This window comes from Podarcis vaucheri (assembly GCF_965113315.1).
Source record: "Podarcis vaucheri genome assembly, chromosome: 4".
In the NCBI taxonomy this organism is placed as follows: Eukaryota; Metazoa; Chordata; class Lepidosauria; order Squamata; family Lacertidae; genus Podarcis; species Podarcis vaucheri.
The window spans coordinates 21,222,468-21,246,898 of record NC_138762.1 but is presented as its reverse complement, the minus strand read 5'-3'; the positions used below and the strand labels follow the sequence as shown (position 1 = coordinate 21,246,898).

At 47.8% G+C, this 24,431-nt stretch overlaps 1 protein-coding gene across 1 annotated transcript in view; it reads left to right on the top strand.

Moving 5' to 3' along the window:
- Positions 1 to 6,594: 6,594 nt before the first annotated feature.
- PGR (progesterone receptor) overlaps positions 6,595 to 24,431 on the top strand; it is a 56,039-nt gene continuing 38,202 nt past the window's right edge. The window contains exons 1-2 of the mRNA XM_082219136.1: positions 6,595 to 9,301; positions 15,352 to 15,503. Coding sequence (XP_082075262.1) covers positions 7,773 to 9,301; positions 15,352 to 15,503 — 1,681 coding nt within the window. The 5' untranslated portion in view covers positions 6,595 to 7,772. The remainder of the gene's footprint in view (positions 9,302 to 15,351; positions 15,504 to 24,431) is intronic.

The following is a 24,431-nucleotide window of genomic DNA, read 5'->3' as shown; positions in this document are numbered from 1 at the left end:
TGTCATGAACTATACACTTTAAAATGATGGTGGTGCTTTTAGACCAGGGATAGGGAATCTTTTTCAGGCTGATTCATTTCCCCCCACAAACTTCTGGAAGCCACATGGTGGTGGTGAACAGGGCCAGTTGCAAAAGTGGGTGGACCAGAGAATGTAAATTTTACCTCTGTGCAATTGTTCCTTCTCACACTTTTTCTCTGTGTCCTTTATCCACTGAAGGACGAGGCATTATAAGAGACCAAGAACCTCCAGGCAAGAACACCCAAGGTGCGTGTGATGGAAGAACAGTAGGGGATTGGACTAGGGTTGCCAGACCTCTAGGTCTGACCTAGAATCTCCAGGTTGAGATTTTAACCTTTACTTTTTCTATATATAAAAATACTATTAAGATGACTATGCTGTGTGGGGAGTTTGCAAGATTCATCCTGGCAGGAGCCAGCTGCAAATCATTGCATAGACACTCGCAGTTGATGAATTACTTGTTTTTCTCAACGCAGCCTACACAGTGAAACGTTCCACAAGCAAATCTGAACACATTGAAACTTGGGGAATCTGCTTTTTGGCTTGGATGGCTGAAAATCACACACATTTGAATGTGATATGGCTAGCTGCAGATGGAACCATCATCCATCTATATTGTGTTTGGAAACACTCTGAATCCTAGCAAAATCTGAAGTTTACAAGCAGGTCTTATTTCTGAAATATGAGAGTTTTATGATCCATCTTACTTGGAGAATGAAGTCCTTAAAAGTATCTTAGGCGTTTCTGGAGAGTGGACACATTCAACTGGTGTTCAGAAGTAGGAACACTTCCAATCTGTGCTATTTTTCTAGAAGAAGAGGTACTGGAGCTGACAATGAACTGTTCTTTTATAATGGTAATGGCGTACACCTGAGAGGTGCCGGAACTGAGTTCTGGTGAGTTCCAGCTGAAAAAAGCCCTTCTTCCAATACATACATTTATTTTAATTTTCAACTGAAAGCCACATGCAGCTCAGGACAGACTTCTGGAAATCTAACCCCCCCCCAAGAAAAACAGTCAAATGTTCTTACAATGCCCACTTTGGTCCAGAAAGTAGTTCCAGTTGTCAAATATATGGTTTTCCTATAAGTTGTTTGCCTAGAACAGGGATGTGGAAGCTTCCATCAGCCACAGCCCTCAGAACTGTGGATCGGGGATGATGGTAGTTGGAATTCAACAACATCTGGAGGGCCAGCAGTTCCCCATGCTAGATTTAAAATAAATAAAAGCCCCCCCCCCGTGTGTGTGTGTGTGTGTGTGAAAAACCAACCAGCATCTTCATTCAATCTATGCTCTATCCACAAGAGCTACTAGCGAAGAATCAGCCAGGTATTTAATGAAAGTTTCATCTTGTCCTAGAACATTATTAGCTGATCTTTCTAGGGCCGATTTGAGAAAAGCTCTTATGCTGCTCAGAGCTGGGAAAATGTCTTCAGCTTGTTTAGAAAGGAAATGCTGAAATGTACCTTTCAGCTTAAAATAGTCTTATCTGTGGAGAAGAAGCTACAGAGAACACAGTCCTCGTTTTGTGTTCCGTTGTCTCACGTTGTTGTGATGCCGCGTGAAACAAGACCCAATGTCCTTTGTTAAAGGAGCGCGTCCATTGGCTAGATTGAACAATATGGTGTGCCCTGGGTGCTTAACAACCACCTTGGAAGGAGTAGAAAGGAGAGAGATAACTATCTTCTATATACTAATAGAGAACCTGTTTTCTGTGTGCGGGTACTTATGCAGCCAAAGCGTTGTCATCCACACACAAGAGGGAGGTATCGGTAGACTTGGGAGAACCCCAAGGCTTGCAAAAAAACATTATGAGGGGAAATGAGAGAACCAAAACAGTCTAATGATCTACCACAGTGTTTCCCAACCTTTTCCAAACTGCTGCCCCCTTCTGACCTTGTTTCCTTCCTGTGGCCCCCCCAGCCCATCCTACCGGTAGAAAGGTAGCTATTTACAATTACATAAAATGGCAGGTACATAATGAAATGATGCTGAAGCAGAAAAACATAGAATCATAGAGCTGGAATGAACTCCAATGGTCATCTTTCTAGAGCAACCCCCTGCAATGCAGGAAGCTCAGCTAAAGCATCCATGATAGATGGCCGTCCAACCTCTGCTTAGAAATCTCCAAGGAAGGAGAGTCCAGAACCTCCCAAGGGATATCCATCTTCCACGTACTACAAAAAGTAAACAACATTTAATTGACACAGAGGGGGAAACCTACTGATTACAGTCCAAAAGCATACTCTCCACCATTTCTCCGATGAAAATAAAGGTAAAGGGACCCCTGACCATTAGGTCCAGTCGTGGCCGACTCTGGGGTTGCGGCGCTCATCTCACTTTATTGGCTGAGGGAGCCGGCGTTCAGCTTCCGGGTCATGTGGCCAGATGCTCTGGCGAACCAGAGCAGCGTACGGAAACGCCGTTTACCTTCCCGCCAGAGTGGTACCTATTTATCTACTTGCACTTCAATGTGCTTTCGAACTGCTAGGTTGGCAGGACCGATGAAAATAGGGACGTCCTATTGCATAATAATAATGTTACTATTTATACCCCACCCATGTGACTGGGCTTCCCCAACCACATATATAAAAACATAATTAAACATTAAAGAAACTTCCCTACACCACAGGGCTGCCTTCAGATGGCTCAGGGGTCGGGTAACTCCATACCCTTCAACATTTCTTTGGTGAAAATAACGACGTCCCAAGGAAAAGCAGGAGATTCTGGGATCAAATCAGAAACTGGGATGACTTCTGTAAATCCAGGACTGCCCCTGGAAAATAGGGATACTTGGGGGGCGGGTCTGCAAAAGGCGCAAGGGAGTTATATATATATGGGAGAATTTTAAAAAGCAAATGGTCCGCACAGACCTGGTGCAAAAAGATCTTGTAATCCGGAGGAGCCCTGGCTGCCTAGATAAAACACTACAGCCCCACACACCTTTACCTGGGAGTACGGCCCACTGAACTCAGTGTGGCTTTCTTCTGAGTAGGCACTTAGTTATTTACTGGATGAAAGTCAGCAGAACTAGACGACCCTGCTCAGCTAGGCACTGGGATGGATTTTGCCCCATGCCTTGCAGAGCCAGGCCAGCGGAGCTGATAGACCCTGTGCCCCTCTGCAACATCCAAAGGCCCTGATCTGCTAGGCGCTGGGATGGATTGCACCCCATGCCTTGCGGAGTCAGGCCCAGGCTGCCACCTGGCCCAGCACTGGTGGCAGCTACAAGCAGTGGTCAAAACGGGAGCCTCAGCGGTTGCCCTCTTCCCATGGAAACAAACCAGGACTGCACCAAGAAAATGCATGTGGCAAAAAGAAGGGCTCGGCCGCCCCCTGGTTGGCTGCCACCTGGTGGGCCCGCCCCCTTACCTGCTTCTGATTGGCTAAGCAGATAGCTAACTGTAGTGGTTGGGAGTTACTCATGCGTAATCCTGCTCCGTTTGAGCATTGGATTGCCTGGTTAAACCCTCCGGACTACGCAGCCCATATTAGCGTGGCTGCCCTTAGTCACTTGTAGAATCTGTCTGTGGGCGTTTCTTAAAGCGTTGCCAACATAAGAGTTGTTTGACGCCCAATCGTTTCCGCCTCTCACTGCGCGGGAGTCTCTTGCGCAGGGTGGGCGTGGGCAGCGGGGTGCTTGGGCTCTCCTCGCTAACTTCCAACGAAGAGTCCTGGAGCCCCTGCACCTCCCTGTCCCATTGCTCTCCTGGATCCCTGGTGTTACACTCATTCTCTTCCCCTTCCTCCCGGCTGAGTCTCCCTCTAGCGCTTGGACCTTCCCCTGCAGAATCAGAGACCCTCTCCTTCTCCCATGTCTCTGATGTCAGTTCCCTGACACTAACCAATCAGGATTCTTTAAAAAAAATGATTTCTTTTCTTCTCACTTCCCTCTGTGGCTTCCTAGCTTCATGTCCCCCCATTTACATAAGGTCCACCTGTGGCCCCCTTGGAATAGCCTGGGGTCCCCCCAGAGAGACATATGGGAAACACGGATCTAGCAGACCACCTCCCCTTTGCTGGGACTAAATGGGAGAAGTCTTTGAACAGAGAAAACAAGTATCAGAAGCTGGCATGCAATGAATTGTGCTTCAGTGTCTGGTGGTCTTCTCTCCAAGTCTGCGGCTCAGGCTAGGCATATTCCATTGAACCACTGAATTGGTTGAATACCATACAAACACACAACGTATCCCTTAAAAAATCTGGGACATGATTTACAGGAGACAGAGGGATAAACTTTGCCTGAGGCAGGCTAGAGCCCTATGAAAGCGACTATTAAAAGGTAGGATGGATAATCTGTGGTTGCTTCCAGACAATCTGTTTTTTGAGCATTCATCCAGATCTATTTGTACAAAATTCGCGGGGAGTTTATATGACACCAGCTGTTTATTGAGCTTTCCTTTTTATATGTTTATGGCTGGTTATATGACGTATCCCTCAATTGTTACCCCACCATTCCCGCTGCATTTTCCTTGCAAAAAGGTCCATTTTGGGGCGAGTGGGTTTGTTGTGCAAGAGTAGAAAATCCAGTGATGCGGGTGGCACTGTGGGTTAAACCACAGAGCCTAGGACTTGCCAATCAGAAGGTTGGTGGTTCGAATCCCCGCAACAGGGTGAGCTCCCGTTGCTTGGTCCCTGCTCCTGCCAACCTAGCAGTTCGAAAGCACGTCAAAGTACAAGTAGTACAAAATACAAGTAGATAATTAGGTACCGCTCCAGTGGGAAGGTAAACGGTGTTTCCGTACTCTGCTCTGGTTTGCCAGAAGCGGCTTAGTCATGCTGGCCACATGATCCGGAAGCTTTCTGCAGACAAACGCCGGCTCCCTCAGCCAATAAAGCAAGATGAGCACCGCAACCCCAGAGTCGGTCACGACTGAACCTAATGGTCAGGGGTCCTTTTACCTTTACCTTTAGTAGTAAATCCACTAATTGCCCCTGGAAAATTGCAACATTCAGGAAATGCCCAGTGACACTCACACTCTAGATCGTACTGCAGAGAATTGCATACATGCTAAGTTGGTTGAATCAGCTAGTTTTTGAGTCCATCATGTAGATGTGCAACTTCATGATAAGAATGAATTGTAGGCTTTAAAAAGTTTAACTTAGGTAAGCGAAGCATTCTCCATTACAGTGTGAATTAACATAGGCAACAGGAACAGTGTGACTGGCTAAGCTAGAAGCAGGAATCTGGGTTTAAGAAGTCCAAGATTAGAGCAGGGCATTCAGAACTGCATGGAAACAATTAAGTTGTCCCAACACGCTGACACACCAAGCTTTTAATGCGGAGGGCAAGCTTACTCCCTCTGCCTTGTGGGAATGTCAAGGATGCAGGTGTCCATGGAATATGTTGAGTGTGTTCCTGGTGGAAGAAACACTTCCTGGGCCCTTCTGAGTCCACTTCCACTGTTTATTTACAAAGGTTGGTTGATACCCTCCCCAGACTCCACTGGGTATTATCCTCTCCCCAGGATAATTCCTGCCTCCCCATCTAGACTCCTACCCCTTCCAGCCTCTGTTCCCTGTTCTCAGCCCCCATTTGATCCTTCTCCTCCCTCTCCTCATTGACCACAGACTGCCAATTAGTCCTACATGTGGACAGCTGTATTATAAGCCCTGAGACATTGCTGGGCTTGGGCCCAGCAATGTCTCAGGGCTTATAATACAGCTGTCCACATGTAGGACTAATGTCTGGACTGCAAATGGCTGTTTCGCATCAAGGGCTTCCTTGCAACAAGGTATAGTGAAGTATACAATGTATGTTCTCCAGTCTCATTCCTCGTTTTTCTGTCGCTGGTGGAATTGGAGGAAGTGCACAACATGATGGCATAAGACATAAGGAAAGTTTTCACTGCACATTATAAAAAGGCAAAGGGAAAACATGACACAGAGGTGCCACTTTCGACAGCACACAGCCCCTTAAATCACCCCAACAATCCACCGCAGATTTGCAGAGGGGGAGATCAGGGAGAGGAAGTTCCTTGCCCTAGTGGAACAACTTCAATCTTATGAATTTGATTGGTTCTGTTTCTAACAGAAAAGTATGACTCCACCTACAGATAGACAAATTTCATGCTGCAGAAAACTAGTTTATTTACTGTCACGTAAGTTCTTTTTTTAAAAAAAATTGTTTTTGTTTTGTGCATGTGCAGGATATAATAAGACACACATAAAGATCTGAGAAATCAAAATTCTCATGATCTATTACCAGAGGTGGAGCCAGCTGCTCTGACACCTGGAGCGGTGCACATGTTGTGCATCCGGGGCAGGGCACCAACCGCACTCCCTTCCTCCGCCAGTATGTATTACTAACCAGTTTCCTAATAATTATTCACTATTGCATTAACTCATGCCATATACTTGCAAGGCTGACACACAATCCATCTCTGCCTTCATACTCTCCCAGATGAGATCTTGCAAATTGCAACAGAGGACCTTGCCTGTTTCATCCTTTTATATTTCTGCATTTCTTAACAGTGCATTAGTGTAATGAACTTTGATCCCACAACTTTACAAAAAAGGGTACTCTATGCACAGCAGGGCAAAAAAAAATTTTCCCCCTTGCTTCTTTCCAAGGAAACCAAACGCTGGGCAAAGTGCCTGAAACCCTCTGGAACCTTGCACTGCTCTGATACTGGAGTGGCTGCCACAGTGGGTTTCTAAGAAGAACCCCCATATCCTGGAGATGCAGAAAAGAGATTGAGGGGGGGGGGAGTGGGTAGGGGAAACAGCTAACGACTGTGTGCATGTACGGAGATCACCAGGAGGAGGAGGAGGAGCTAGAAGGGAGCAGGACCCAGAGTCTGCGGGATCCGTGCACCTTCGTTGGCAGCCAGCGCGTCCAAAGCCCAGAACCAGGGCTTGGCCACCAGGAGGCAGCGCGGAGCTCGGGCTCATCTGCAGGCTGGCAGGCTGGCAGGACCGGGGTGGGTGGAAGGAGTTCCAGCAGTTTGCTGACCCTCATTCCCAACGCAGGTCGCCGGGTTTGGGCTGACCCCTTTGGCTGCCTGTTGCTCGGCGGACCGGTGCAGGCAAGCGAGGGAGAGCGCGCGCGCGCAATTACGCATCTGCACCCCGAGGTCAGAGGGAACGTCCGCACCGGAGGGGAGGGGAAAGGAGACATTCCCTCGTCTCCCAACCCCAGGCGCGCAGGGGACCGACGCGTGGAGCCCTAGTTGCGCCCTGCCCGGAGGGTAGGGATTTTTATTTTATTTTATTCACGACGCGGCTGCAGCAGACTGTCCCGAGCTCTGCACGGCGCCTCGTGCGCTCCCCCCCCCCACTTGTTGCAGCACCTGCCATCTGGGTTCTGCCTTCGCAAAATACAGCTACAAAGGGGGTGTGGTTTGGGGGCGTGTGTGTCTGTGTGCAGAGAGTTCGAGGAACCTCAGCACAGAGGTCCGCTTGCAAAAGCGGAGCGGCGGCTGGATGCAAAGCAGCGTTGGGAAACTTCTGCGACCTCGCCTCCGCGCGGATTCTCCTCCAAGCCCTCTTCTCTTTGGGAGGAAACAGAGCTGCAGTTACGTTGCCTCCTCTCCCACAGGAGAAGTGCAGCAGCTGGCGCTGAGCCACGCCGGGCGAATTTGACAGAGGAGAACCCAAATACCGCCCGAAGGGGAATCGAGATGTGCAAAGGGAGCCTCGGAGAGGCCGGTGCCCTCACTGCTTAGCCGCCGAGCCGCACCACCACCGCCGCCGCTACTTTCGGATCCGTTTGCCCGCCCCGTCGAACTTCAGGGCTACTCATAAGCGAAATGAAAACGAAGGCGGATGCCAGGGAGCTGTCTGCTTCCGCCACCGTGATCCGGGATCGAGCGGACCTTCTTCAGGCGCCCCTGCTCTCCGATCGCGGCCCCTTTGCCCGACGGGAGACGGTGGAAGCCATAGACCTGTCTCTGGACGGGCTGCTGTATCCCAGAAGCAGCGACGAGGAGGAAGAAGAGGACGAGGAGGAGAGGGAAGAAGAGGACGAAGACGACCACGAGCAGCAGTCGTGCCCCCCGAATGAGGAGGCGGAAGAGAGGAAAGGCAGCGATTCCTCCTCGCTCCGGGACGGCTGCGGATCCCCAGTGGACAAAGACGTCTTGGACCGGGTCCTGGACACTTTCCTGGCGCCCTCCTCCAGCCAAGGCAACATGGAGAGCCCCTCGACGTGGCCTTTCTTTGGCTCGGACATCCCCGAGTTCTCCGGCGCGCAGATGAGCCGCCGCCCCGACGAGCAAGGCGAGGACGCGCCAGCAAACGCCTCTTCGCTGCCTCCGGCGCCGACGTCACCTTCTCCGGTTGTCGCCTCTTCTTCCCACTGGAAGACATTCAAAGATGCGGACGGGCCTCCTTTCAAAAGTCCGAAGGGCAAGGCGCCAGGATCCGCCGCCTCGGCGTTTTCCAGGGAGAAGCAGGGCTTCGCAAATCGAAGCTCGACGGAGCAGGAATCGGACGGCGCCGCCGCCGCCTCCTCCAGCGGCGGCAACCAGGCGTCACCCGGTGGGCACCCGGGGGTCGCGGCAGCTGAGCAGCCCAACGCCCACGACCTGTTCAACCTGCCCATCCTCCCTCTCAACCAGGCGTACGTAGCCGCCAGGACCCGGCAGTTGCTGGACGTGGACGAGTACGAGGACATGGTCCCCTTCAGCGTGCAGGCGGGCACCCCGCTCTCGCCGTCCGGTTGCACTCTCCAGGATTTTACAAACCACATTTACTCGGCCAGAGACGGGCTGCCGCCGCAGCCGCCTTACGCGTTCGGCTCCGTCGGGGATTTTCAGCGCAACCTCAGGATCAAGGAAGAAAGCCTGGTGGTTGCGGCGGCTAAGAACAACAGCGGCGGCGGCGGCCGCCGCGGAAGCGGCAGCGGCAGCGGCTCTTACTCGGCTGCCAAAAGTTTGCCGCCGCCGACGGCAGCAGCAGCAGCAGGAGCACCATCGCCAGCGATGCCTTGCCCAGACTACGCGCCTCCGAGCGTGGTTCCAAGTGCGCTTCCTCCTCTGCCCAAGAATAGCACGGGCGGCATTCCCGAGGCGCCCTGTTCCTCGTTCGAGTCCTTTCTCTACAAAGCAGAGGCTGCAGCTGCTGCGGCAGACGCCGCCCCCGGTGGCTCATACGGACCAGCGCCTTGCAGAGCCTCCACCAGCTGCGGGGCGCAGAGGGACAGCCTCAGTTTGCCCTCCACGTCGAGCGCGCAGCCTCCGGTCCTCTACCAGCCGATTGCCCTGCACGCTCCCCAGCAGTTCGCCGGCCTCAGAGACGGCGTGCCTCAGTTCTTCACCCCCTATCTGAGTTTTCTAAGGTAGGAGTTTTTCCAGCCTCTATTTGGGGGGGGGGATAGTTTTTGTTATTGTTATAAAAAGTGACGTTTAGGTGGAGCTTGGCAAAATTATTAGGGCCAGTGAGATAATTTCTGAGGTGAGTCAGTGTTCCAATTATGGCCAAAAAGGTGGCTGTGGCGGCGGCAGCTTGATCAAAGTTCCGCCCCGTGGTAGCTTTCTAAAAATAGGAATTGAGGGGCCTGTTGCAAACATAGGTGATATTATAGTTTCGACTTACTTTGTTTTCCTTGTGCTCAGTGGCGTAGCGTGGGTTGTCAGCACCCGGGGCAAGGCAAGTAATTTGTGCCCCCTAACCCGTGGATTTGCGCCCCCTAACCCGTGGATTTGCGCCCCCTAACCCCCAGATGTTGGCCCGGTGCGGCCGCCCCCCCTGCACCCCCCACGCTACGCCACTGCTTGTGCTGCATCTTTGTGCGCGGTTTAGAGACGGTTGGGTTTAAGCAGCATGTAAATCGTGCAAATAAATAATGGTATTCTTTTTAAAAAGAAAAAGAAAGAGAGAAAAAACTCTGACCCCCTTATCATCTGAGTACTGAGTACGATCTTTCATCTTTCCACTAAGAAGTCGATTGTAAAGCCATCTGTTCGGAAAGCGGCAACATGGGAGCCTTCTGCAGATCTAGAAAGAAGTTTCAGAAAACTGATAGGTTCTGTAAATAAACCCTTCCGAAAGACTCTATTCAATATTTTGCTTTTCTGCTCTATGAAATATCTGCACTGTCGAAATAATTTTAAAAATGCATTGAACTCATTGACTTCGTGATTTAAGCAGCCCCACCTGAGACAGAGGGGCGGGCATGAGGTGTTGTTTATGAGTACTGCTTACCTAAGCTAGCTGGCTGGCACTGGCTTTCCAAAGCCTGGAGCAAGGGTCTTTCCTCTCCCTTTTAACTGGAGCAATCAGGGTTCATAAACTGATTAATCAACCATTTAAAGCTTGCAGCTCTACAACTTACACACAGTCCTGTGATCCGCTCCTTCAGTGGAGCAGAACAGGGGGAGGGCCTGGTAGGACAGAGTGCGAATCATCATATTCCGTTGTGCTGATTTTCATTATAGCTAATTGCGTTGCTTTAGGTGCATTAAGGCTGTCGTCCTACATAAAATCACTGGCAATTATTCCCCACTGATACGCGATAGCTGAGTAAACAAGTCTATGATTGTACTGATTTAAACACATATTTGAAATACAGGGCACTAATAATTACAGCCTCTTATTGCCCTGCACAATGGTTTCACTTTCCAGAGTGCCACTTAACTGCTATGCATTAGTCCTCTTTGAAATAATACATTCGCTGCTTCTCTTTGACATTTCCTTTCTTTTTTTTAAAAAAAGCAAAAAGCAAATGGAAATGTGTTTTGCTCCCTATCAGACGCTTGTTTGAGTTGCTTAGAGTATTCAGTTAGTCTCATGGGCCAATCGCTGTCCCTTAGCAAAACCGACCTGATCTGCTTGTTGCAAGGGAGGAAAACCAGTAACAAATTAAAACTACACAAACAAAAACATCTACATTCCATTCAGACTAAGTTTTTTCTACTTATGGACAGAGTTTCTACAATGTGAGCAAAATGTAAGCATTATGGAGTGGCGTACGACCTGTTATTTCTTGAAAACGCGTTCTCACTCTTTCTCCCAAATAATTCTTCAAATTGTAACAAATCTCGCTTCCCCTCAAAACAGTGGTTTTCAGAATTTCAGTTACTGTTTGTAAATAAACAGCGGTTCATTGCCGGAACGCTTTTCAGAGTTCGCAGTGATTGACAAACCACGCATCATTTAAACCCCACAAAACTTATCTTCAAACTGCTTTGTCTGATAACGGAGCATTGTAGCCGATAAATCCCACCATTCAAACAGGTGCAGCTGACTGCTATGCCTTTGTTAGAAATTTAACATTAATACGTAGAGGAGGGGCAGCTGAAGAATACCTGATAGAGCCCTTCAAAAGTCTGCTAGCCAGCACTCCCACAAAACCTCTGAAAACCTCAAATTCAAAAATGCACATTTCCTGGCCGACGACATGCAATAAATGTCCTTAACATGCAATAAATTCTAGAAATCTGTGTATCAAACACTACCAGAAACCACCAAGCTAAGAATGTTGAAAAGTTAGTACGCTAGCAAAGTTCTTGAATCCAGCTGGAAAAGTGACACATAGAGAATCCTACCACCAATGGATATTAAATGCACGGACATTAGGTATACGCCAGCAGATAGCCGTACCGAGGAAGCTGCTTCCCTTCTGCTTCTTGTTGGTGGAGAATATATTCTTAAAAGGTTCTATGATTTGAGACTAGGCTATAAAGGAAGGCAGCATCAAAGCGCGCTAGAAAGCTGCACGCAAAAGTAGATTGTGCAATACTCAACCCCCAGCCTGCTTGTGGTCAGCTCAGATGAAGTTCCATTGAAGTTGGTAAATGGTGTGATCTCTCAGGGCTTGATTTATTTGAGGTTTCTTCACAACAGCGATATTTCATTACTAATGAGAGGAAGGAGGTGCAACATGGCGCTTCCATGGGGAAGCGGGGGGTGGGTGAGTGGGTGGGTGGAGGACAGGATGCGGTCGTTTTTTGGTCAGCGATGTTGCTCTTGCCAGCCCTCCCTGGAAGACACCATTTCGTGCATCTTTGGCTGGAGAGACCCAAACACCTCACTTGAGGGTGCTTCTGTTAAACTGGGTGATGGCTTGGACTATAGAATGTATTGCTTATAGAACGGTGGTTGGGGAGGAGGCAGGGGGCTGTCCCTCTAAACACTAGGAACGAATAAATGCTAGGATTTTGGGATATGGATAATATAGAATTGTCCCAGACAAGGAAATTCAGAGAATTCCTGTGCTGGCTTATGCAAACCAGCCTGGATGGCTGGGCGAAGAGCAAATCCGTTAGCGTTATTTTTTTTAAAAAAGGTGTTGATAGATGCATCCTTTGGCCTGGGGAGTCAGGTGGCACAAAGGGTAACTGTGTGTTTGAGGGGGCAGGAAGTGGAGCTTTGAAGCAGGGAATCCTGGGAAGGGGGGGTAGAGGCTGGGATCCATCTTTGAGGGAAGCAGCTTGAAGGGTACTTGTGCCTCTGAAAACGTGCATGCTGTAAGGTCTGGACTTCTTCCATGCAGACAGAAGGTGTAAATTGGTGAATAAATCCTATTTCTTAATGCACGGCAGTCTCCGCTGTGTCTTCTATGCTCCAAAGGGCAGGGCTGGATTTAGCTTTGATGAGGCCCTAAGCCAGGCATAGGCAAACTCGGCCCGCCAGATGTTTTGGGACTACAACTCCCATCATCCCTAGCTAACAGGACCAGTTTTCAGGGGTGATGGGAGTTGTAGTCCCAAAAAACATCTGGAGGGCCAAGTTTGCCTATGCCTGCCCTAAACTGCTGAAGGTAATGGGGCCCTTTATATGTCCAGCTGTCCTTTGTAAACAACAAATTGTCGCTGTTTTGTGTGTGGAATGTATGCTATATGGTAATTTATGGACCTAATAGGACAACACAAAACACTGCTGCTGTATGTAGGTTTTATTTTATTGGGTTTTTTTAATCGTATATTTTGGAAATGTACATCCAGTTTTTTTCTCCTTTAAAATTTCTTAGGGCCCCCAAGAGAGGGAGAACCCTAAGCTATAGCTTGTTTAGCTTATAAGGAAATCTGGCACTGCCAAAGGGACACAGACCCTGTGAGTGTGCCTGTTGCCGCATGTGCTCTGCCACTGCTTTGTCGAGCGAGCGCTTTTGTATGTTGTTCACTGAGAGCATTTTAAAAGCGGAATTGCCTTTCAGGTAATACAACTTGGTGAGGCTGAAGTGGGTTTTGCTCCACATGGGGGCAGGCTTTTTTTTTTTAATCAGCAGGAGTGCAAAGTTCAGGAGCGCTTAATTTTGGAGGCAGTTTTGGTTTGGTGTTGCGTTACTGTAACAGAACGAAAGAGGAAACATTTTGGTTTATGAAACGATGCACGGTGCATAGAAAATGGATACAGTGGTACCTCAGCTTACATATGCTTCAGGTTACAGACTCCGCTAACCCAGAAATAGTGCTTCAGGTTAAGAACTTTGCTTCAGGATGAGAACAGAAATCGTGCTCCGGCGGCGCGGCAGCAGCAGGAGGCCCCATTAGCTAAAGTGGTGCTTCAGGTTAAGAACAGTTTCAGGTTAAGTACGGACCTCAGGAACGAATTAAGTACTTAGCCTGAGGTACCACTGTACAGGGAAGTTTTTCTCCCTCTTCGATGCTGGGTGGGGGTCATCAAATGGAACTCAACAGAGGGAAATTCAGGACAGACAAATGCAAGTGTGCTATATGTTTATAAACTTAATATTTTTAGAATCTATAAGCATCTATACAGTGGTACCTCGGGTTACAGACGCTTCAGGTTACAGACTCCTTTACCCCAGAAATAGTACCTCAGGTTAAGAACTTTGCTTCGGGATGAGAACAGAAATCGTGCAGTGGCTGTGCAGCGGCAGCAGGAGGCCCCATTAGCTAAAGTGGTGCTTCAGGCTAAGAACAGACCTCCAGAACGAATTAAGTTCTTAACCCAAGGTACCACTGTAAATCTGCATAACGGTGGCCCCAAATCTCTTCAGCAACTATCCCCATGGTTCCACAAATTCATCCCTGGCACCCCCTACCTAACCCTATACGGAGCATTATTCAGAATTGTGGTTTGCATGACCCAGTGAGGTAGATAGCAGCACAAAAAAGGTTCAACAACATCTCGAAGACCAAAGGTTGCCCACACCAATAGTGGATAGCACGCATGTCAGCGACATGTGGGGAACGGTGTAGTTTTTAATGTTAATTGGCTGCACAGGTGAGGGGTGCTGCTTCCCCCCCATCATCATCTTACCTTCCATAAATCTCTCCTCCCCTGGTGCTTTCCCTCCACTTGGCTCACATCTAGTAGGAGGTACTGTAGCAGATGAGCATCTTGAGTGACAGACCAGAGGGCAGGCAAGGGGAACCTTTTGGCACATCAGATGTCGCCGAACTCCCAGGATCCCTGGCCATTGGACACACTTGCTCAGAAACATCTGGAGTGCTAGACGTTCCCCAGCCTGCTGTAGGGAGACAGTCGATAGGTGGTTTGAGGGCTTTGTTTTTGTTCGTAAAATCGGACCTCTGGCACTTTATATGTAATTGATGGAGGTGGACCTGCATTTAATAATAATAATATTTATTTATACCCCGCCCTCCCCAGCCAAGGCCTGGCTCAGGGCGGCTAACAAGCAATAATAAAAACAAGTTGAATGAATACAACTTAAGAACAAAATTAAAATACAACATTAAAATATTGAAACAATAAAATATTAAAATGCAGCCTCATCACAGGAGGAGAAAGGAAAAAGAAAAAAAGAAAGAGGGGGAGGGAATCAAACTGGCTCCAAACCAAAGGCCAGGCGATACAACTCCGTCTTACAGGCCCTGCGGAAAGAAATCAGATCCTGCAGGGCCCTGGTCTCGTGAGACAGAGCGTTCCACCAGGCCGGAGCCAGTGTTGAAAAGGCCCTGGCTCTGGTTGAAGCTAATCTAACTTCCTTAGGGCCCGAGACCACTAGGGTGTTGCTATTTATGGACCTTGAGGCTCTCCGTGGGGCATACCAGGAAAGGCGGTCCCGTAGGTACGAGGGTCCTAGGCCGTGAAGGGCTTTAAAGGTCAAAACCAGCACCTTAAATCTGACCCTGTACTCCACCGGGAGCCAGTGCAGCTGGAAAAGCACTGGGTAAATATGCTCCCATGGCAGAGACCCTGTGAGGAGCCTCGCTGCAGCATTCTGCACCCGCTGGAGTTTCTGGGAGAAACACACTTGCCGATGCCTCATCCGTTTTGGCGTAGGAGTGACCTCACAACTGTTGAAGGACCACTGTTTTGGTGCTTATGGACTTGGATGTTTTTCTCTCCAAACCTCTGCCTTTGCAACATTGGCTGTCTGTTGCAAAGTAAGACTTGCCATTTCTCCTGCCTTACCCACGATGCATTTCTGTTCTCATTTTTGTTTCCTTTCTCCAGGTCAGATGCAGATGCTGGCCAGAGTCCTCAGTATGCTTTTGAATCGTTGCCTCAGAAGATCTGCCTCATCTGCGGCGATGAAGCTTCGGGCTGCCATTATGGAGTCCTTACCTGTGGAAGTTGCAAAGTCTTCTTCAAGAGAGCCATGGAAGGTACTGTGCAGTGTCATTCGTTGTCGTGGTCGCCTTATAATTATCATGGAATGTGTAATAATTATTATATATAAGAGTCATAAGTTTTATACATTCCTTATCATTATCATGGTTGCCTAATAATTAATATGGAATTGTTATGGAATTATTAATATGGAACACAAGTCCTAAAAAAACCTTTAAGGGATTTGATTGATTAATTGCATTTCTATGCCACTTTTCATTCAAATGAACCTCAAAGTGGCTTACAACCAATAATTAACCAAAACATAATAAAACATAATAGCACATCGCGAATACAGCATACATCATATAAAATAATTAACAAATTATCAATAAAACAGTTGCAATCTATTAAAAAAACTTAACGAAACAGCAACTAAAAAATAAGATAAACCTCACAATTATGGCAAGTCATGTGAATAACTGAAGGATACTTTTCTAGCATGGTTGTTGGTGTGTCTTGCATTTAAAAAGGGATGAGCCTTCTAGATGTTGTGGGACTCCAACTCCCCTCAGCCCAGCCAACGTGGCCAATGGGCAGGTATGATGGGCGCTCCATCATCTGGGGGGCTACCTGTCCCCTAAGTTGATTTCAGAGATTATTTGCAGTGTAGGATTGCTTTGGTGTTGTGGTAATGATCTAATGTCAGGTGTTAGGAGAAGGTAACAGGAGCAGGTCAACAACAGCTCACACAGCTTCAGTGAAGTTTGAAGAAACAAGGCAGTTCAGGAGGCCAGGCCTACAGAGCACAGCAATTCTTCCTGGTAGAACTTTCCCCCCATGAGGCAGTTGTGGGGACCGAAGGTCCTTGCCTTCCCACAACTCCCTAAGTCTCCTCCTCCCCCAGTTCCTTCCCAAACAATCTGAGGCTCTGTTGTCTTGCCTGCCTTTGCTCCTTCTTCTTCATGTCTCTACTGGTCCTGGGACACCAGGGAGGAGGGGAGCTGGTTGCAGCAGGACTCCCTGGCTTCCTCACCAGCCTGCTCCCCTCTCTCTCTCCTGACCCCCTCCTTTCCTGCCTCTGATTCTGGACTGCTGTCTGCCCCAGACTCTTCCTGCTCACTATACCCTGTTAACCTCTTCAACGCCTTTCCCATCTTCTTCCCACTCTTCTCCCTCTGACCACTCATCATCTTCCCACCTCCAATTCCCTGGCTCTGAGCTTTCTTCCCTTGGGAGGGGGGGGTCCCCAGATGTTGCCACCTACCAATTCTCCGCATCTAGCTAGTCCATGAGCATTTTGTTCGTTTGTGTTCTTGAGTGCTTTCATTCTGAAACTGGGCGTTGATGAAGGGGATAATGAGCAAGCATCTCATTTGCATGCATTGGGGTTGCTATGTTTGCTTAAGTAATTGGCTAAATTAATTAGGGACATAGGGTTGCCAAACAGCAAGTCATGGTCCTGCCAGGACAAAGATTTCAACTTGCATAATGGCACTTTTATTGCTCTCCTCCCACTAACTCCCACAACATGTGTTTTGCGGGGAGAGAAGTCCTGTTGCACAAATAGAAATCCTTAGTTTGGAAACTGACCTTTACTAAGTCAGACTATTCTGACCGCCAGTGGCTTTCCAGGAGAGTTTTTTTTATATATATTTCTTTATTTTCCACAAGATTTATATACCACTTGATTGGAACGAAACCTCAAAGCAGTTTACAAAAAGAATAAAAGGGTGAAATCGTCAGTAAGAAACGGTTAAATACAACTGCATTATTAAAAACATTCAGGAATTAAGGAAAACGAACAGTACGCTAAAAACAGATTAAAACGCATGCCAGCATTCTGCAGGTCTGGATAGGCTTGCTTAAATAAAAATGTTTTAAGCAAGAACTGGAAAGCATACAGCGAAGGCACCTGCTTTGGGTCAATCAGCAAGGAGTTCCAAAGTGGAAAGCTGTACACTAAAAGACCAGTTTCTTACCAATGCAGAGATGAGTATTATGAGGTGTCTGTAACAGCGGCAGTTCTGCAAATTGAAGTGGCAGAGGCGGTATTTCAGGTATACTGGTGCCAATAGTAACACCTTAGACTTGGCTGATCATCAGAAACAATTGCAGAAACATCTCTGAGCAGAGTTGTTACATGCTGACAGGTTCTGACTCATGCCAGCAACCGTGCTGCAGCCTTCTGTAAAAACTGCAGCTTCTGAATCAAGTGCAAGGGAAGCTCCACATAGAGCACATTGCATTAATCCAGGCTTGAAGTAACCAAACTACTGTGGCCAAGGTTTCCCAGTCCAGGAACAGCCATAGTTGTTGCACCGGCCACAGTTGCTAAAAGGTACTCCTAGCCACTGAGGGTATCTGGTCTTGATCCAGAAGCCCCCTCAGACTGTGAACCTGTTCCTTCAGGGGGAGAGCAACCTCATCCAGGGTTGGCAGTTGACCAATTTCTCAAGTATGGCACCTCACCCACAGTGCCTCCATCCTGCCAGGATTCAATCTTGGCTGGTGTTTCCTCATCTATCCGCCCATCTCAACTAGGCACCAGCTCAGGAATTCCACAGCCTCTCCTGATGCAGATCTTAATGAGAAACAGCTGACACCTTGCCCCCATGCACCTCTTGGCTACTCTCAACAACTTCGAATAGATTTTTAAAATTGCATTGGAGATAAACAGGTTTCAGTCAAGGTATTTCCCCAGCCCTTTCTGGAGACACCAAGCAAGGGTTGAAACCGGGACCTCCTGCATGCCTGACAGATGCTCTGCATCCCTCCCCACTGAGCCACATTATTTCCCCTTTTGACTGATGAAAAAGATGCCCCCCTTAATCTGGCAATAGGTTGCTCTGCTTTTCATTTTATAAAATACCGTTTGCTATAAAAACTGCAGGTGGTGTTCCCCATCTTCCCTTTACACATACACACACATGGCATGCCTGTTCAAGGTGGTGTCTGCTCAGATGCGCGTGGGTGTCAACTGCAAATGTGGAAATTGGGCTGCTCACTTCAGAAATACAGGGTTTTGCCCTCGTGCAAATGCAGTGTGAAAGCAGGGCTGTGTTTACAAAACACACACACACAAACAAAAACCATATCCTATGGTTTGTAAGTACCGTATTGGCCCAAATCATTTTCTGCCTGTGTTACTTTGAGGCAATTTACCGTATTTTTCGCTCTATAAGATGCACTTTTCCCCGCCTAAAAAGTAAGGGGAAATGTGTGTGCGTCTTATGGAGCGAATGCAGGCGGGAAGCTCTGCTCAGCGCTCCCTTTAAAGAGTCGTGTGGAGCGTGTGTGCGGCTCTTGGGGGCTTTTCCCTGAGGAGGGAGAAGCGCTGCCCTTCTCCCTCCTCGGGGAAAAGCCAAGAGCCGCACACACGCTCCGCACACTCTTTAAAGGGAGCACGGCTCTTGGGGGAGCCTTCATCCCGCATCCCGGGAGAGGCTGCCTGCAGCTATCCCATTAGCCAGGAAAGCAAGAGGGATCGCTGCGCTGCAATCCCGCTTGCTGTCCTGGCTTCTGACTTAGCACGTGGCTCTTGTGGGAGGTGGGGGAAGGGACAGAGCGCGCGGCTCTGTCCCTTCCCCCACCTCCCGCAAACACCTCCAAGAGCCGCGCTTCCTTTAAAGAGCCATGCAGAGTGTGTGCGCGGCTCTTGGGGGCTTTTCCCCGAGGAGGGAGAATGGCAGCCCGTCAGTGATGGGCTGCCCTTTTCCCTCCTCGGGGAAAAACCAGCAAGCGCCGCACACATGCTCCACGCGGCTCGTGAAAGGGAGCGCTGAGCAGAGCCTGGGATGCCTACAGGCTCTGCTCAGTGCTCCCTTTAAAGAATATTTTTTCCCTTGCATTCCCCCTCTAAAAACTAGGTGCGTCTTATGGTCAGGTGTGTCTTATGGAGCGAAAAATGCTGTACTTACATTCATTTTTTGATAGAGTTGCAAGCTTGGTGGATCAAGGGGATGCTGTGGGCATAGTGTATCTTGATTTCAGTCATGCTTTTGTTTTTTTGTTTTTTAATAATATTTATTAAAGTTTTAAAGACAATAAAAGTTTACAAAATTTAAACATAAAAGATAAAAACAAGGAATAGCCACAGTAGAAAAAAGAAAAAGAAGAGTACAAAAATACCAAAAACAAAACACACAAAAAAGTAAAAATCAGTTTAAAAAAGAAGAAAAATCAGTATTTCATGTCTTATAATTCATTTACTTGATTCCTGACTCCCTCAAACCTCCCCTTTTGTATTCCCATTTAAAATTCCTTTCAGCAAATCCTTATCCTCTATCATTTATCTTTACTCGGTATCTTGACAGTAAGAGCTGTTCGACAGTGGAATTTGCTGCCAAGGAGTGTGGTGGAGTCTCCTACTTTGGAGGTCTTTAAGCAGAGGCTTGACAACCATATGTCAGGAGTGCTCTGATGGTGTTTCCTGCTTGGCAGGGGGTTGGACTCGATGGCCCTTGTGGTCTCTTCCAACTCTATGATTCTATGATTCTATGATTCTATCTTAACCTATTATAACTATATATTTTCAACCATTGTCAATCCATATTTACATATTCTTAATAGTCTTTTTGCCAATACCACTTATCTTCCATTCCAACATCATTTTAACATTCATTAATTTTACAGTGTTTCTGCAAGTAGTCTTTAAATTTCTTCCAATCCTCTTCCACCGACTCTTCTCCCTGGTCACGGATTCTGCCAGTCATTTCTGCCAATTCCATGTAGTCCATCACCTTCATTTGCCATTCTTCCAGAGTGGGTAAATCTTGCGTCTTCCAATACTTTGCGATGAGTATTCTTGCTGCTGTTGTAGCATACATAAAGAATGTTCTGTCTTTCTTTGGCACCAATTGGCCGACAATGCCCAGGAGAAAGGCCTCTGGTTTCAGTCATGCTTTTGACAAAGTCTCCCAAGATATTCTTGTGAGGAAGCTGGTAAAATGTGGGTTGAGCGAGGTAACTGTTAGGGGGATTTGTAGCTGGTTGGCTGACCAAACCCAAAGAGTAGTCATTAATGGTTCCTTGTCATCCTGGAAAACAGTGACTAGAGGGCTGCCGCAGGAACTTTCTGACAGTAAGAGCTCTTGTTGCAGGTAGCTTCTGTGCTCCCTGAATGCCCTCACATCTCTAAGCAGGTTTAATACGACTGAGCAATCTCCCCAAGGAATAAAGACATGACTAAAAGCAGATAGTTCCAAGTTACTTCTGTTTCCCTTTCTTGATATAACTGAGCTGTAGTGTCCTGGTGGCAATCACTGTTTCAGAGTCGCTGCTTCCAGCCCCTCACAATTTTGTGGATGGAAGAAATTGTGTTGTGGTTGTGGGGTTCTTGCGCAACAAACTCCATTTTCTGAAACAAATAAGAGCCTCCCCGCAAATAAATCAGCAAGGATGTTTGGCTGTTTGTCAGTCTTGTATAGCCTTCCCATAAACTTTGTGCAAACCACTCAAGATGAATGTACAATAAACAGGTTCTCTGATAGCAACCCGTGTCAGTACATAGCAACCCAGTAATTAGAGCAGCAAAAGGAAACCATCTGCTAAGAGTTTGCACTCTTGGTAACATTTGTATTCCCCCTTTGAACTCTTTGGTGGCCCTTCACCCTGGTCTAGAAGAATATTTTTGGTCTGCATCAAGAGAAAATGGAATGTGCCTCCAGGGGTGAAGTCAAACCACTGGAAAATCGCAGCGCCTGCTGTGGCCGCAGAGACCCGTTACTTGTGATGACTGCATCTCGTGTTGTCTTTGCTGGATTAGCTGCACCGAAGTGACCTCCCCAGGGTGCAAGCCTAGGCAGTGCGTTTGGAGGTCCTGTGCTGCCCAGATGACAAGAACCCCCTCTTGGCATCACTGGTGTGGTCCAAAGGGAAGCGGAGCAATATGTTTGGCACCAGCTTTGCTATAGGAGTTGCCGGAAGGAGATGTGAAAGATACCATCCAACCTTCTTAGGCAGTCCACTCTGGATTTGTGTCGGGTTTACTCCTGAGCCTTTTCTTCTTCCGAAGATATCCTGCAAGGCAGCACAGGTTTAGGGTCAGAGTTTACCTTCTCCTAGATGAGCTACCTTCCTAGGTTGATAAGCCCCATCTGCCCCTCTACAGCTCACACAGAAACCACCTACTTGACCATTGGACCCATTGTTGGTCTCATCCAATCTGCCAGAGCCTGTCTTCACATACAGGGGAAGTTCCTAATTCACTGAGGGTTTGATACCCAGCAGGTACCAGTATACCTGAAGGAGTTTGATACCCCGTATACCTGAAGGAGCGTCTCCACCCCCATCGTTCTGCCCGGACGCTGAGGTCCAGCACTGAGGGCCTTCTGGCGGTTCCCTCATTGCGAGAAGCAAAGCTACAGGGAACCAGGCAGAGGGCCTTCTCGGTAGTGGCCCCCGCACTGTGGAATGCCCTTCCATCAGATGTCAAAGCAATAAACAACTACCTGACATTCAGAAGACATCTTAAGGCAGCCCTGTTCAGGGAAGTTTTTAATGTGTGACATTTTAGTGTATTTTTGGTCTCTGTGGAAGCCGCCCAGGGTGGCTGGGGAAACCCAGCCAGATGGGTGGGGTACAAATAATAAATTATTATTATTATTATTATTATTATTATTATTATTATTATTATTATTATACCATCACCTGGTTTAGCCAGCCAGTCGAAGCCATTTCCGAGGATGTGGCTGCTGTCACATGCTGACAGCTTCTAGAAGACTAGTCCAGAATCACTAGACCATTAGTGGGAAACCTGTGACACCACATCTGGAATTCTGTGTTCAAGCCTGGGCACCACAATTTAAGAAGGATATTGACAAGCTGGAATGTGTGCAGAGGAGGGTGAACAATACCATCACATAGCTGTCAACGTTTTCCCCTTTTTAAGGGAAATTCCCTTATTCCGAATAGGATTCCTCACAAGAAAAGGGAAAAGTTGACAGCTATGCCATCAAGGGTCTGGAAGTCAAGCCTTATGAGGAACGGTTGAAGGAGCTGTGTGTATTTAACATGGAAAAGAGGAGACTGAGAGGAGATACGATAGCCATCTTCAAATATCTCAAGGGCTGTCACATGGAAGATGGAGTGAGCTTGTTTTCTCCTGCTCCGGAGGGTAGGACTCAAACCAGTGGCTTCAAATTACAATAAAGGAGATTCTGACTAAACACCAGGAGAAAAATTCTGACAGTAAGAGCTGTTTGACAGTGGAGGAACAGTCTCCCTTGGCAGGTTGTGGACTCTCCTTCTTTGGAAGTTTTAAAGCAGAGGTTGGTTGGATGGCTGGCTGCCATAGTTGCTTTAGGTGACATTCCTGCATTTCAGGGGGTTGGACTAGATGACCCTTGGGCACCTTCCAACTCTACTATTTTATGGTTCTGTGATTCTGTGAATGGGCAGCTGATTTTCAAGGAGCCAAAGAAGTAGAACTTCTATGTGCAGGATGTTGAATGATGCTTTTGTATTAATGTTGTTCCATGCAGGATCAACAGTTTGACACAGGGACAGGGAACCTTTTGGATCCCAAGGGTTACATTTCCTTCTGAGGGGCACACAGCAGTGGTGGGCCAAAGACAGAAGTGGACAGAGCAACCAATGCAATTTTTTCCTTTGTACAGTAGGCTAGTTTCTACACACCCACACCCACACCCTGCTCTGCCCTCCACTCAGGCAAATAAGAGGAATTACATCCCAGCCCAGGCAAAAACACTTGGGGTGTGAAGCAGGACCAGGGAGGGGTGTGGCCTTCAGGGAAGGGGTGTGGCCTTCAGGGAAGGGGTGTGGTCTACACAGAATTCTGAAGGCTAAATAGAATCATAGAATCATAGAGTTGGAAGAGACCACAAGGGCCATCGAGTCCAACCCCCTGCCAAGCAGGAAACACCATCAGAGCACTCCTGACATATGGTTGTCAAGCCTCTGCTTAAAGACCTCCAAAGTAGGAGACTCCACCACACTCCTTGGCAGCAAATTCCACTGTCGAACAGCTCTTACTGTCAGGAAGTTCTTCCTAATGTTTAGGTGGAATCTTCTTTCTTGTAGTTTGGATCCATTGCTCCGTGTCCGCTTCTCTGGAGCAGCAGAAAACAACCTTTCTCCCTCCTCTATGTGACATCCTTTTATATATTTGAACATGGCTATCATATCACCCCTTAACCTCCTCTTCTCCAGGCTAAATAGAGAGGCCTAGAGCAGGGATCAGCAAACTTTTTCAGCAGGGGGCCGGTCTACTGTCCCTCAGACCTTGTGGGGGGCCGGATTATATTTTGAAAGGGGGGAAAAAAGAACAAATTCCTATGCCCCACAAATAAGAAGCATTTTAAATAAAAACACACATTCTACTCATGTAAAAACACCAGACAGGCCCCACAAATAACCCAGAGATGCATTTTAAATAAAAGGATACATTCTACTCATGTAAAACACACTGATTCCCGGACCGTCCACGGGCCAGATTTAGAAGGTGATTGGGCCGGATCCAGCCCCTGGCCCTTAGTTTGCCTACCCATGGCCTAGAAGGCTATATTTAGCCCCTTGACCTGAGGTTCCCTGCCCTGGTTTGTCGTATTGATTAAGGTGACCACAGTTTCCATACTTGGCAGTCTCAGTTTGGAGGAGGCTCTCTGAATCATCGGCTGGATCCTTGGGCCACACAGTTGGCAGGCATTAGTACTCCTGCCCTGTGTGAAGCATTTTTTGACATTGGCAATGTCTGGGCTTGGAGCTCATTCCCCCCAAGTGAACCTGTGATCCCTTGGCTGTGTCAGAATTTGTTACCATGTAACTCCCCCACCCCACCCACACCGCCGGCGTTCCCCGTGAAAAGACGTTCTGGATCCCCGTTACCAGAGAAGCAGCAACTTTTTTTTTGCAGCAGAAACAAAGCAGTGTTTGCAGCAAAAACAACACAGAGCCTTTTGGCACTTTTAAGATTAAATGATTTATGGCGGCATAAACATTCATAATCTGGGATCTGGTGAAGC